Source organism: Oncorhynchus tshawytscha, linkage group LG33, assembly GCF_018296145.1.
Source record: "Oncorhynchus tshawytscha isolate Ot180627B linkage group LG33, Otsh_v2.0, whole genome shotgun sequence".
Lineage (NCBI taxonomy): Eukaryota > Metazoa > Chordata > Actinopteri > Salmoniformes > Salmonidae > Oncorhynchus > Oncorhynchus tshawytscha.
The window spans coordinates 26,850,465-26,865,464 of record NC_056461.1 but is presented as its reverse complement, the minus strand read 5'-3'; the positions used below and the strand labels follow the sequence as shown (position 1 = coordinate 26,865,464).

At 44.9% G+C, this 15,000-nt stretch overlaps 1 protein-coding gene across 15 annotated transcripts in view; it reads right to left on the bottom strand.

Annotated features, from left to right (window-relative positions):
* Positions 1-510: 510 nt before the first annotated feature.
* LOC112230527 (guanine nucleotide exchange factor VAV2-like) overlaps positions 511-15,000 on the bottom strand; it is a 240,524-nt gene continuing 226,034 nt past the window's right edge. For 3 of the 15 annotated variants that reach the window (XM_042311633.1, XM_042311635.1, XM_042311637.1), the window contains 13 exons: positions 14,767-14,781; positions 14,244-14,353; positions 14,025-14,126; positions 8,586-8,674; positions 8,372-8,385; positions 8,155-8,176; positions 7,711-7,838; positions 7,495-7,566; positions 7,334-7,398; positions 6,438-6,554; positions 4,607-4,694; positions 4,356-4,497; positions 2,758-3,421 (listed from right to left, as the gene is read on the bottom strand). In XM_042311633.1, the coding sequence (XP_042167567.1) occupies positions 3,111-3,421; positions 4,356-4,497; positions 4,607-4,694; positions 6,438-6,554; positions 7,334-7,398; positions 7,495-7,566; positions 7,711-7,838; positions 8,155-8,176; positions 8,372-8,385; positions 8,586-8,674; positions 14,025-14,126; positions 14,244-14,353; positions 14,767-14,781 (1,275 nt within the window). In that variant the 3' untranslated portion in view covers positions 2,758-3,110. Of the gene's footprint in view, positions 2,502-2,745; positions 3,425-4,355; positions 4,498-4,606; positions 4,695-6,437; positions 6,555-7,333; positions 7,399-7,494; positions 7,567-7,710; positions 7,839-8,154; positions 8,177-8,371; positions 8,386-8,585; positions 8,675-14,024; positions 14,127-14,243; positions 14,354-14,766; positions 14,782-15,000 lie in introns of those variants that run through there. The other 12 variants (XM_042311639.1, XM_042311640.1, XM_042311642.1 and 9 more) reach the window with 9 other exon arrangements.

Sequence of the window (15,000 nt, the reverse complement as noted above, 5' to 3'; positions counted from 1 at the left end):
GTTAATTAAGGTCGTCATTTTCTGGAAATGTGCACTAGTTTAATACTTGAACATTTTGTCCTTATAGCAGCACTTTATTATGTGCGCGTGTGTGTGCGCGTGTGTGTGCGTGGCACACATAAACGTCCCTACTCTGTAATCAGTCATCGAAGCTACTAAGTGACACACACACACAGCATTACATGGGAGTGTAAAAAAACGACTTCATTCGTCATCCAAGGTCATTAAATAGGCCATGTGAAACAGTGTACAGACTTACCACCTGAAGAAGTGGGGCAAACTAGTCATGCGTAGCCAGCCCAGATGTTGTATTCTCACGTTCAATATGCTAACAGCTGCTCCTCATGTTGTTGTGTCATCAGACGTCCACAAGATGGCGCCTATAAGCCATCACATTTCCCTCTGACTTCTCAAAGTTCCAAATGACATCTGGACATATTAGGTACTGTATTAGGTATTTGACAAGGCTTTGTTAAAATATTATTTAGCTCATAAAACAGAAACATCAAATTAGGCAAAAAGAGAAATATTTATTTCATGATAGACCTCATTTTGGAAATACTCGACCGTTCCAAAAAATGTACACGATTAAGTAATTTTTTGAAGATGTACTGACAGGAGATGAAATATCTATTACCACATGCAATGGGGTTTCTCCACTACACAAACAGTGACTAAGTAATCCCCCCTCCCTCCCCCTAGCTAACAAGTACTCCCCTCAAAATGAACTCCTTCAATCCTAGATGGCAGGAGTTGTATTTGGGAGTAGTGGGCCTTTGGAATGCACAGTCACATATGGTCAGAAACTTACAGTACTCTTTCCTCTTCCACCACATCAGTCTTAGTTTGTCAGCCAACATCATTGTTTGAATCCTTCTGGTCAGTAGATTATTGTGGGTAGCCTACTTGGCAACTGATCTGGGATGGGACCAGGGTATATGGCAGCCATCTGTATCTCTATCTTCTAATTAAATGGATGTGGTCATTCAGTCAATGATCCAGTGTAGCTGCACTGTTTTCCCTTGGAGATAGAAAATGTATGACTGCATACAATATGTCCATATTGTGACACCTTCATATTATGTTCAGGTAGATCATCATAATGATGTTGACTTTTTGATTCTGCGTAATTCAAGGAGCTGCCATATTACTTCACCAGTCACCAAAGCAACAAAATTTGATTTCAATTGTAAACTTGCTAAAGTCCCAGTACCATGTGTCCATTTGTAAAATAAGGCAAGGTACAAACAAACTGATAATACAAATATCTAGGTTAAAGTTCATGCGGACATTAATAAAAAGAGGTTGCATTTGGCTTGAAAATAATTCAGGTTGGTCCAGTTTCCAGCAGGTAAATGTGGTCTCGTTCAAAATAAAAACAACAAAAACATTGAACACCAAGATAGATTTTCAGTGCATTAAGTGGGTGTTGGACTGACTTAAAGCTTCCCTTTTTGCATCCTGTTGATTGTGAGGAGATCCCACAGACGTAAAGTGCTGAGACTGATGTGAACCTTCTATCTGTACACCCATTCTACCTAACATTACACCTTTCAGTGGGTCGCTGTGTTTTTTTTGGCTGCGACAGGAACCGTTTCATTCCCAGACTCCAGTGCAATGTTTCTGAGGGCCACGGTCTATCTTCAGTCGGCAAGGGGGACGAATTAATGAACTAACTCCCTTCTTGCACCAGTCACATAGAGTGTTGACGACTGGAGCAATCCCAAATGGTCCATCGCCCCCTTCTCTCTTCTTCTCCATCCATAGTCCACTCTGTAGTAGAGGATGGATGGGTAGAGCTCGACTGAAAGCTGGCGAATCCTGTGAGCATTGACCACACTTCAAAGGCAAGGGCAAGTGTGAGTGTATGTGTGTGTGTGTGTGCAAGGCCATTTCTCCTTCCATCTCTCCAGTAAGCCTTCAAGGCATCGCCATGACAACTAAGGCAAAATCTTCCAGCAAAAAGACACAAACCTGTGTCTTGTTCTTTTTCTTTTTGTCTGCTGTGTTGCTAATCTCAACAACACACAATAATTGTTAGGATCTCTGTTAAATAAATTATCTATACATTATATTAGCCCCTCCCATAGACCTGCAACAAAGGAGGAGTCTATCTATGTAATAAAACTATAGGTTCCCAGTATCTGTATGTACTGTGTGTTGGGCCTCTCTACAATTTTTCACAGTCCATGTCAGCCTCTTCAGAACAACAAGAGGCAGACAGACTTCCTCACAGAGATCAAACAGGACAAGATCTTACAAAAAAACAACATAAGCAAAGCCGATGCGTACAAGTAGGAAGAAAACCGGAGTCGAAACGTTGTTCACTGCAAAATCAGTATCCAGCAAAAAGTATTCCACATGGTGTTTCCCTGGAAACCAACTAGTCCTCTCTGAGGACTGTGGAGCGAGGTGTGATGTGATTGGACTGGGGCCGTGGTGACATCAGAGCCTCACTGAACTCCTTCTTCGTCAACGTACGTTGAGGGAAACCAGCCAATCTGAAATGTCAACAATGAGATCAGAAACTTGGCAAAAATCTAATACTGTAGCCTAAAGAAAAGCCTTGTAGATTTCAGTGAGGCAAATGCTAGATTAGACAACATTGTAGACTTCACTTTGCGGAAACCCTGTATATTAAGACTCTCTCATACCTGTGTAATTACACAGCAATTGCTATAGTAAGAACATTGTAATATCATGAATAACATCTCTTAAGCCCCTCCTATATTCGTTCTCTCTCACCCTGTCATTGGCCTCTCCCTTCCACCACCCCTGGTCTCCTCCAATCTTGCTGTAGATCTTGACGATGTCCCCTTCTCTGAGAGACAGCTCTCTCATGTCCCGTGCTGCAAAGTTGTACCTGGCCACCGCTGTGCTGACCACCCTCGGCGTGAATACTGCAGCAATGACATCAGAGCGAGTCCGTGGGATAACAGTGCAGAGAGACCAGACACATTGGTGGCCCACAGATAAAGATCATGGGAGAGTACACAACATTAACAGACAGTAGTGGAGATTAGGGTTGGAGGAGAGGATGGTGCAGGAGTGATACAGAGGAGATGGATTCTGCACCTTGATTCAATTTGATTTTCAGTTCATTCAATGCTCTACTCAATGATGGCACAGTGATGACACATAAAGATAAAGTCGCACATCCTATATGCTTCAAACAATGTAATGCACAGTGATGACACATGACGACAGAGATGAGAACCTATGACTGCAGCTATGAAAGAGTACGTGATGAAAAGGGATGTGAAACGAGAGGAGAGGTGGCTTGCTAGAGGGAAGAGGGAAGAAGAACAAGAGCTGAAGAAATGGGAGGAGAGAGTACCTGACCAGAAGGGGGCTGAGCTCTGAGAGGAGAAGTTTAGACCCTGAGGACTGAGGAAGGAGAAGTTGTAGGAAGCGCCAATGGCTGCTGAGACAGGCAGTGGAAGAGAGAACAAGAAAGACAGAAAGAGAGAGAGAGAAAGAGAGAGAGAAAGGAAATTCATTAGGGAGCGTGCAATGGCCACCTTGATCTCTGGCAGCTAACACACCGGGCTTTGGACAGATAGTCCCCATGGGAAAAAAATTGCCTAAATCAAGAGGGAGAAAAACAATACTCCATTTTATACCCATGCCTCACACACTAAAAAAACAACCTTGACAAATGTCCAAGACACCAGAGGCGCTAAATCCTACTCCTGGCCAGCCAGCCCCTATCCTCTGCCCTGAAGCACACCCCTTCCAACACCTCTAAACCACACACACACACACACACACACACACACACGACACACACGACACATACACGCTCCCATTCATCTCTCCATCCATTTCCACACACTGACCAGAAAAATGGAGGGAGAAAAATGTGTTGTTTGTGCCAGATGGACCTGGCTGGAGAGGGAGAAAGACTATGTGGGAGGCTGGCCAGAGCAGAGAGCAGAGCCAAATCATTTATTACACATCTAATGATGGAAAGTGTTCAACAGAGCCTATTCAGCTGGCCAGCCATTCAGCCAGCCAGTCAGCCAGCCAGCCAGCCAGCCAGCCAGCTCAGGGCCTGAGACAGCTGCCAGGAGCCCCAGCCCAGCCTTCCTCCCTCACGCTCTCTTTGGCGGGTTGGTTAGGTCAGGGGAAGTGGTGACTCTGGGAGGGACCGAGCCCTGCAGGATGACTGGCCTGGCTTGGTGTCTCCTGTTCTGGGAGGAGAGGGGCGGGAGGAGAAACAAACCGGCAGCCTGTCCCTGTCAGTTAATTCTGTGCCCATAGCCCTGCACACTCTGTAAGAATGCATGCACTAACTCTGAATAGGGATGTCTGTATTGTCAGAGAGTAGAGGAAGAGGGAGGAAGAAGGCTCACCAGGGATGGGCTCACCTGGAGAGCGGGTGCTGGCCCGCGACGCCGGCCCCCGTTCTTTCGATTTGTAGGGATATCGTAATGTCGTGTCTAGCAGCTTGAAACTCTCCTTCAGCGAATGAGACTGATAGTACTCCACCAACTCCTGTCAGACAAAACACAAGAGGAAGAAGCAATAGGGTCCTTCATTAATCATATAAGCATTAGAAGTAGTAAGGGGACATTATGTGACTGATTGATGAAAGCTATATTACCAGTAGACTCTCAAACTTCTTAGCCTCAGTGATGTGGATCCAGCTGTCTTTCTCAATGACTTTAATGTGCTTCACTTCCTCATTGAACCTGTCGGAAACAAAAGTACTGCAGTGACTAGAGAGGAATCACAGGATAGGGAACGCTACCTCTAAAGGCATCCCAAACTGTATGACAACTTCCTGACAATGTACAGTCGTGGCCAAAAGTATTGAGAATGACACAAATATGAATTTACACAAAGTCTGCTGCCTCAGTTTGTATGATTGAGTGACCAGATGAATTGCAATTAATTGCAAAGTCCTCCTTTGCCATGCAAATGAACTGATTCCCCCAAAAACATGTCCACTGCATTTCAGCCCTGCCACAAAAGGACCAGCTGACATCATGTCAGTGATTCTCTCGTTAACACAGGTGTGAGTGTTGACGAGGACAAGGCTGGAGATCACTCTGTCATGCTGGTTGAGTTTGTATAACAGACTGGAAGCTTCAAAAGGAGGGTGGTGCTTGGAATCATTGTGCTTCCTCTGTCAACCATGGTTACCAGCAAGGAAACACGTGTCGTCATCACTGCTTTGCAAAAAAAGGACTTCACAGGCAAGGATATTGCTGACAGTAAGACTGCACCTAAATCAACAATTTATCGGAACTTCAAGGAGAGCGGTTCAATTGTTGTGAAGAAGGCTTCAGGGCGCCCAAGAGAGTCCAGCAAGTGCCAGGACCATCTCCTAAAGTTGATTCAGCTGCGGGATCGGGGCATCACCAGTACAGAGCTTGCTCAGGAATGGCAGCAGGCAGGTGTGAGTGCATCTGCACGCACAGTGAGGCAAAGACTTTTGGAGGATGGCCTGGTGTCAAGAAGGGCAGCAAAGAAGCCACTTCTCTCCAGGAATAACATCAGGGACAGACTGATATTCTGCAAAAGGTACAGGGATTGGACTGCTGAGGACTGGGGTAAAGTAATTTTCTCTGATGAATCCCCTTTCCGATTGTTTGGGGCATCCGGAAAAAAGCTTGTCCGGAGAAGACAAGCTGAGGCTACCATCAGTCCTGTGTCATGCCAACAGTAAAGCATCCTGAGACCATTCATGTGTGGGGTTGCTTCTCAGCCAAGGGAGTGGCCTCACTAAAAATTTTGCCTAAGAACACAGCATGAATAAATAATGGTACCAACACATCCTCCGAGAGCAACTTCTCCCAACCATTCAGGAACAGTTTGGTGATGAACAATGCCTTTTCCAGCACATTGCCATAAGGCAAAAGTGATAACTAAGTGGCTTGGGGAACAAAACATTGATATTGTGGGTCCATGGCAAGGAAACTCCCCAGACCTTAATCCCATTGAGAACTTGTGGTCAATCCTCAAGAGGCGGGTGGACAAACAAAATCCCTCAAATTCTGACAAACTCCAAGCATTGATTATGCAAGAATGGGCTGCCATCAGTCAGAATGTGGCCCAGAGGTTAATTGACAGCATGCCAGGGCGGATTACAGAGGTCTTGAAAAAGAAGGGTCAACACTGCAAATATTGACTCTTTGCATCAACTTCATGTAATTGTCAATAAAAGCCTTTGACACTTGAGAAATGCTTGTAATTATACTTCAGTATTCTATAGTAACATCTGACAAAAATATCAGCAGACTTTGTGAAAATTAATATTTGTCTCATTCTCAAAACTTTTGGCCACGACTGTACACTACAAAGATTGAGTCATTCAATAAAGTGACTTGCACTATAAAGTACGCAAAGGAATGGAGGTTTGGTAGTGTTAGAGATACAGAGAAGTCTCCTGTTATTTACCTTTCTTAGGGCAAATGGTAAACAACACTCACTTGATGCTGATGGCGAACCTCTCTGCCTCAGCAGTCCTCTCTCTGATCAGGTATGTTCCACTGCTGTGGGACTTCAACAGGTTGTCAGCCTGTGTCCGCTCCATGTTGCCAGCAAACCTGACGGGACATTGAGGGGGAACACAGGTCCTTGAAGGACTACAGATACACATAGTAATACACCGTCCTAGCATAGTAATACACCGTCCTAGCATAGTAATACACCGTCCTAGCATAGTAATACATCGCCCTAGCATGGTAATACACCGTCCTAGCATAGTAATACACCGTCCTAGCATAGTAATACACCGTCCTAGCATAGTAATACACCGTCCTAGCATAGTAATACACCGTCCTAGCATAGTAATACACCGTCCTAGCATAGTAATACACTGTCTTAACATAGTAATACACCGTCCTAGCATGGTAATACACCGTCCTAGCATAGTAATACACTGTCTTAACATAGTAATACACCGTCCTAGCATGGTAATACACTGTCCTAGCATAGTAATACACCGTCCTAGCGTAGTAATACACTGGCCTAACATAGTAATACACCGTCCAAGCATAGTAATACACCGTCCTAGCATGGTAATACACCGTCCTAGCATAGTAATATCCTGTTTTAACATAGTAATATCCTGTCTTAACATAGTAATACACTGTCTTAACATAGTAATACACTGTCTTAATGTAGTAATACACTGTCTTAACATTGTAATGCTCTGTCTTAACATAGTAATGCCCTGTCCTAACATAATACCACAGTAATACAATTTATTTACTGCAGAGAAATAAGAAGATAGTACTTTCAAACTACACTGAATCATCATTTCAAAATGAGGACATCCAAACTTTTGAAACATGTATGATGTATCCAAGGTGAAGGGTCATACCAGGGGTATCCATAGTAGTCTGTTTCCCTTGAGGGCTGCCGGCTGGGGAAGGACTGGAACAAAGGCTGTGGTGACAACAACAAAATCAGTGTTAGAGAGTTCATAAATAGAGTAAAATCATTAGTGAGTGAATTAATGTGTATGTTTGAGGGGTATTTTACCTTGGGGTCCAAACAAGGCTTTACACAGTTGTTAGGAAAGAAGCCACTCTTCTGGGTTTGGATAAGCTTTCCCTGGGAGAGAGACACTAGGTGTTGATATACAACAACTCTGCTGCTATGGATGGATATAGGATAATGATATGAATGTTCCTCAGAATGTGTATGTTAGGTGATAACCTATAGTCACTATTTATAGGGGGGAGGGAGTGATTTTACCTCCCACCAGGTAGTGTCAGGTTCCCCCTTCAGCAGCTCGATGAAGTCCCCTGTCTGGAAGGAGAGTGGAGTCTTCCCCGGAGGAACAGGCGTCCCATGATAGTTCCTTACTGCCACCATCTTAGGGCCTGAAGTCAGGATCAAATGCATTCTGTAAGATAAACTAAACACTCTTCCAATGGGCTATGAAGACTATACAGAATTCTCCATATACATCTCAACACTTCCATCGCTTGTATTAGTCTACTCAATCAGCGCTTGCATTGTAGTCTTCCACTAGATGGAAGCAGAGAGCTGTAGCTCTAATCCACCTTCCAAACAACTTCAAATTAGTTTGACAGCTTGAGAGCAATCTTTATCGAAGTCTGCTGTACATTGTTTTGATTTCTGACTGAGTAACATTACACTGTGCTATGTGATTTCCTGTATACACAGCATTCCTACCTGATGACGGTAGTCCAAGGTCCTGAAAAAGGAAGGATCAACACATAACAGGGTCAAGATAAGGGAGCTCCACAGTGGAGTTATAGCGTTATGATGCTACACAACCAAACAGATGTATCAATCATTTATCAAAAAAACAGCAATATGAGAACTTCTTCACGATACATTAGATTGCATTTTTCGAAAGGTGAATGTCTAAGAAGCGGGGGACACTCACCGTGTCGAGTGGATCTGAAAAAAATGAGAGAGAAAGAGAAAGGATGAGGAAGAGCAGTCAGTCAACAAAATGTTACAACTCAGTATTTATTCATGTCCCATTGGACAGTCTATCTAGGGAGACTTGTCAGTAACACTTCACATGGAGTTACTCTTATACCTGTGTAGTTCCACTGTAATGTATAGTACTGGAGTTGAGTGTAAAGTAAACCTACTGATTTTGCAGATGGTGATGCACTCTAGACACTCTTTATGAGCTCCAGTCCCACAGCGGGAACAGTAGTACCCCTGGTAGAAGATCCCCCTGGAGACACAGACAGTGTAGGGGGTCAGGGGTGAGGAAAAGACAGACACTGACAAGCCAATCCTGCACAGGATCATTCCTGACCAGCTAGGACCTGTCTTTATCTAAACACCACTCTAAATAGAATATACTGTGCAACATGCACCATATGGGATGCTGTGCATTTGGAAAGTATTCAGACCCCTGGACTTTTCCAACATTTTGTTACGTTACAGCCTTATTCTAAAATTGATTGCATTGCCTTTTCCCCCTCTTCAATCTACACACAATACACCATATAGATAAAGCAAAAACAGGTTTTATAAATTTTCGCTAAGTTATAAAAAACTGAAATATCAAATCAAATTGTATTAGTCACATTGCGCCGAATACAACAACAGTAGACCAACAGTAGTGAAATGCTTACTTCCAAGCCCCTAAACAAAAATGTAGTTAAAAAAAATATGGATAAGAATAAGGAATAAAAGTAACAAGTATTTAAAGAGCAGCAGTAAAATAACAATAGCGAGACTATTTACAGTGGGGTACCGGTACAGAGTCAATGTGCGGGGGCACCGGTTAGTTGAGGTAATATGTACAGGTAGAGTACAGGTAGCAGCGGTGTAAAAGAGGGGAAAACAAATAGTCTGGGTAGCCATTTGATTAGATGTTCAGGAGACTTATGGCTTGGGAATAGAAGCTGTTAAGAAGCCTCTTGGACCTAGACTTGGTGCTCCGGTACTGCTTGCCGTGTGGTAGCAGAGAGAACAGTCTATGACTAGGGTGGCTAGAGTCTTTGACAATTTTTTGGGCCTTCCTCTGACACCGCCTGGTATAGAGGTCCTGGATGGCAGGAAGCTTGGCCCCAGTGATGTACTGGACCGTTCGCACTACCTTCTGCAGTGCCTTGCGGTAGGAGGCTGAGCAGTTGCCATACCAGGCAGTGATGCAACCAGTCAGGATGCTCTCGATGGTGCAGCTGTAGAACCTTTTGAGGATCTGAGGACCCATGCCAAATCTTTTCAGACTCCTGAGGGGGAATAGGTCTTGTTGTGCCCTTTTCACAACTGTCTTGGTGTGCTTGGACCATTTTAGTTTGTTGGTGATGTGGACACCAAGGAACTTGAAGCTCTCAACCTGCTCCACTGCAGCCCCATCGATGAGAATGGGAGCGTACTCTGTCCTCTTTTTCCTGTAGTCCACAATCATCTCCTTTGTCTTGATCACGTTGAGGGATAGGTTGTTATCCTGGCACCACACGGCCAGGTCTCTGACCTCCTCCCTATAGGCTGTTTCATTGCTGTCGGTGATCAGGCCCACCACTGTTGTGTCATCGGCAAACTTAATGATGGTGTTGGAGTCGTGACTGGCCGTGCAGTCATGAGTGAACAGGGAGTACAGGAGGAGACTGAGCACGCACCCCTGAGGGGACCCTGTGTTGAGGATGAGCGTGGCGGATGTGTTGTTACCTACCCTTACCACCTGGGGGCGGCCTGTCATGAAGTCCAGGATCCAGTTGCAGAGGGAGGTGTTTAGTCCCAGGGTCCTTTGAGGGCACAATGGTGTTGAACGCTGAGCTGTAGTCAATGAATAGCATTCTCACATAGGTGTTCCTTTTGTCCAAATGGGAAAGGCCAGTGTGGAGTGCAATAAAGATTGCATCATCTGTGGATCTGTTGGGGAGGTATGCAAATTGGAGTGGGTCTAGGGTTTCTGGGATAATGGTGTTGATGTCAGCCATGACCAGCCTTTCAAAGCACTTCATGGCTACACACATGCATGCTACAGGTCAGTAGACATTTAGGCAGGTTACCATAGTGTTCTTGGGCACAGGCACCATGGTGGTCTGCTTAAAACATGTTGGTATTACAGACTCGGACAGGGAGAGGTTGAAAATATCAGTGAAGACACTTGCCAGTTGGTCAGCGCATGCTCGCAGTACATGTCCTGGTAATCCGTCTGGCCCCGCAGCCTTGTAAATGATGACCTGTTTTAAAGTCTTACTCGCATCGGCTGCGGAGAGCGTGATCACACACTCTTCCGGAACAGCTGGTGCTCTCATGCATGTTTCAGTGTTATTTGCCTCGAAGCGAGCATAGAAGTAGTTTAGTTCGTCTGGTAGGCTCATGTCACTGGGCAGCTCTCGGCTGTGCTTCCCTTTGTAGTCTGTAATGGTTTGCAAGCCCTGCCACGTCCGACGAGCATCAGAGCCGGTGTAGTACGATTCGATCTAGACCTGTATTGACGCTTTGCCTGTTTGATGGTTCGTCGGAGGGCATAGCGGGATTTCTTATAAGCTTCTGGGTTAGAATCCCGCTCCTTGAAAGCAGCAGCTCTAGCCTTTAGCTCAGTGCGGATGTTGCCTGTAATCCATGGCTTCTGGTTGGTTAATGTACGTACGATCACCATGGGGACGACTTCATCGATGCACTTATTGATGAAGCCAATGACTGATGTGGTGTACTCCTCGATGCCATCGGAGGAATCCCAGAACATATTCCAGTCTGTGCTAGCAAAACAGTCCTGTAGCTTAGCATCTGCTTCATCTGACCACTTTTTATTGATCTAATCACTGGTGCTTCCTGCTTTAATTTTTGCTCGTAAGCAGGAATCAGGAGGATAGAATTATGATCATATTTGCCAAATGGAGGGAGAGGGAGAGCTGTGTATGCGTCTCTGTGTGTGGAGTAAAGGTGGTCCAGAGTTTTTCCCCCCCTGGTTGCACATTTAACATGCTGATAGAAATTTGGTAAAACAGATTTAAGTTTCCCTGCATTAAAGTCTCCGGCCACTAGGAGCGCCGCCGCTGGATGAGTGTTTTCTTGTTTGCTTATGGCTGAATACAGCTCAATCAATGCTGTTTTTAGTGCCAGCCTCAGTCTGTCAGTGTAAACAGCTATGAAAAATACAGATGAAAACTCTCTAGGTAGATAGTGTGGTCTACAGCTTATCATGAGATACTCTACCTCAGACGAGCAATAACTCGAGACTTCCTTAGATATTGTGCACCAGCTGTTATTTACAAAAATACATAATCCGCCGCCCCTTGTCTTAACAGACACCGCTGTTCTATCCTACCGGTACAGCGTATAACCAGCCAGCTGTATGTTGATAGTGTCGTCGTTCAGTCACGACTCCGTGAAGCATAAGATATTACCATTTTGAATGTCCGGTTTGTAGTTTAATCTTCCGCGTAGGTCATCAATTTTACTCTCCAAAGAATATACGTTTGCTAGCAGAATGGAAGGAAGTGGGGGTTTATTCGATCGCCTACGAATTCTCAGAAGGCCGCCCGCCCTCTGGCCCCTTTTTCTCCGTCTCCTCTTCACGCAAATCACGGGGATCTGGGCCTGTTCCCGAGAAAGCAGTATATCATTCGAGTCGGGCTCATCAGACTCGTTAAAGGAAAAAAAAGATTCTGCCATTCCGTGGTGAGTAATCACAGTCCTGATGTTCAGACGTTCTTTTCAGTCATAAGAGCAGCAACATTATGTACAAAATAAGTAAAAACATAAGTTACAAACAACGCAAACAAACAAAAAAACACAATCGGTTGGGGACACGTAAAATGTCAGCCTTCTTCTCCGCGCCATTGTTACTGAGGTACATTTACAAGTATTCAGACACTTTACTCAGCACTTTGTTGAAGCACCTTTGGCAGTGATTACAGCCTCAAATCTTCTTGGGTATGACGCTACAAATGTGGCACACCTGTATTTGGGGAGGTTCTCCCATTGTTCTCTGCAGATCCTCTCAAGCTCTGTCAGTTAGGATGGGGAGCGTCGCTGCACAGCTATTTTCAGGTCTCTCCAGAGATGTTTGATCGGGTTCAAGTCCGGGCTCTGGCTGGGCCACTCAAGGACATTCTGAGACTTCCCGAAGCCACTCCTGCGTTGTCTTGGCTGTGTGCTTAGGGTTGTTGTCCTGTTGGAAGGTGAACCTTCACCCCAGTCTGAGGTCCTGAGCGCTCTGGAGCAGGTTTTTATCAAAGATCTCTCTGTACTTTGCTCCGTTCATATTTCCCTCGATCCTGACGAGTCTCCCAGTCCCTGCCGCTGAAAGACATCTCCACAGCATGTTGCTGCCATCACCATGTTTCTAATGGTCTGAGAGTCTTTAGGTGCCTTTTGGCAAACTCCAAGTAGGTCGTCATGTGCCCTTTACTGAGGAGTTGCTTCCGTCTGGCCACTCTACCATAAAGGCTTGATTGGTAGAGTGCTGCAGAGATGATTGTCCTTCTGGAAGGTTCTCCTATTTCCACAGAGAAACTGCTCTGACATGTAGTGTCAAATGTTGGACCTTATATAGACAGGTGTGTGCCTTTCCAAATCCTTTCCAATCAATTGAATTTACCACAGGTGGACTCCAGTCAATTTGTAGAAACATCTGAAGGATGATCAATGAAAACAGGATGCACCTGAGCTCAATTATGAGTCTCATAGAAAATGGGTTGAATAATTATGTAAATGAGGTATTTCTGGGGGGGGTAATCAATTTGCTTTGACATTATGGGGTATTGTGTGTAGATTGATGAAAAAAAACTAATAATTGAATCCATTTTAGAATACGGCTGTAATGTAACAAAATGTGGAAGAGGTCAAAGGTTCTGAATACTTTCCGAATGCACTATACACTACTGTTCCAAAAGCCTCTGGTTTGATTCCTGGGTGGCCAAACACTGTCTATTTGTGTTAACTGACTGTCACTGTGAATAAAAGCCCCCGCTAAAATAGCCATTAATTCAATGTACTACATCCACCGTAAGCGTTCCACTCTTTTTTTCAGGCCACACAATCAAGTGGACTACGTTCTACGTTATGTCAAATACGGCAGGTGTATGCTCTGCAGTGTATACGCTGTCATGTCCAATAGCCAGCACCATACATCAGACTAAAACACTGGGGCTACTGATGAAATGAGCAGTTAGCAGCTAGAGGTAGCAGCACACTGGTCCCTTCCACAGCACGGGGTGGGAATTTAGGTCAGCGTCGCTACTATGTCGTTTTTGGGTCAATACATTGCATGGAGTGTAGAGTGTAGACAGCCACCGTAGTAGAAGTCAGAAGAGTGCACAGCATAGCGCTGGAGCTGCACTCACATTGTCAACTTAGATGCGGGCCTACTGTAATGGTTGGCTTTTAGAGTGTTTCCGTGGGTGTTCTAGCTGTCAGTCAAATCAAAAAGACTCAAAGGCTGAGTGATTTGTCATTCAGGGAGTTTAGACAGGCTGGCAAGCTCAACAGACTGAATATCAAAGTAAGTTTGTAGCGTCAGTAAGTACCACTAACATCCCTTTAGAAAACAGTGCTGTCAACTAAGTGCATAAGGCCCGGGACATGGGAGGAGCCCTGCGCCTGGTGCCAAGTCTCACCTCAGCAGCATCTTGCAAGCTCGGCAGTTGGTGTTCTTCTCAAACGTGTGCATCTGGAAGTTGTGCTGATTGGCCGTGGCTTTCTCCGGCTTGATGTTTGACCTTTGGGATTGGAGGAAACAAACATGATACATAGTGAGTGTTAATGAAATGGATCTGATTAGTCTGAAAGATCCACTCGGCTGCATGCTGCTTCTATAGGCCTACTACTGTACCCACATGGCCATCTCAAACTGCTCCATCCATTTCCTCTTGGTGTCCTCTGTTTTACAGAAGAACTGAAAGCCCTGCTTGCCTTGCAGGTGGATCAGGTAGAAGCCATAGGACCACTGCAGAGCGAGAGAGAGAATGAAGAAAGGACGGTCGAGAGAAAGAAATATGGAGGTAGATGGAGAGAGTAGTGGGTGAGAGACAAGGAGGATTGTAACAAATTGCACTTTTTATAGCCTACACATTCCCTTTGGAGCTAACCAAGAGACAGTGTTCACTCATGGCAATGCATCTGACAAAAAGTTAAGAGAATCACATAGCCAGTGGGTGCACATGCAATCATAGCATGACACCCACAAAACACACACACACACACACACACACACACACACACACACACACACACACACACACACACACACACACACACACACACACACACACACACACACACACACACACACACACACACACACACACACACACACACAGGCTGCTATGAGAAGATGAGTTAAGGGTTGCTTCAGCTTACCATTTTTCCACTGGACTGGTATGCATGCAAAGGGAAACACAACAGAGAAGACCCAGTTACACATGCACACGACCACACATGCACACGACCACACATGCAGATTCAAAAGAATGGTTAGATTGGTGGAAGATGCACACGGCCTGTATTGTAAATGACCTTCATTGCATTTACATGTTCTGCAGAGCACAGGCCGGCACAACGCACACAGATCGGACACTTCAATGCATTACCAAT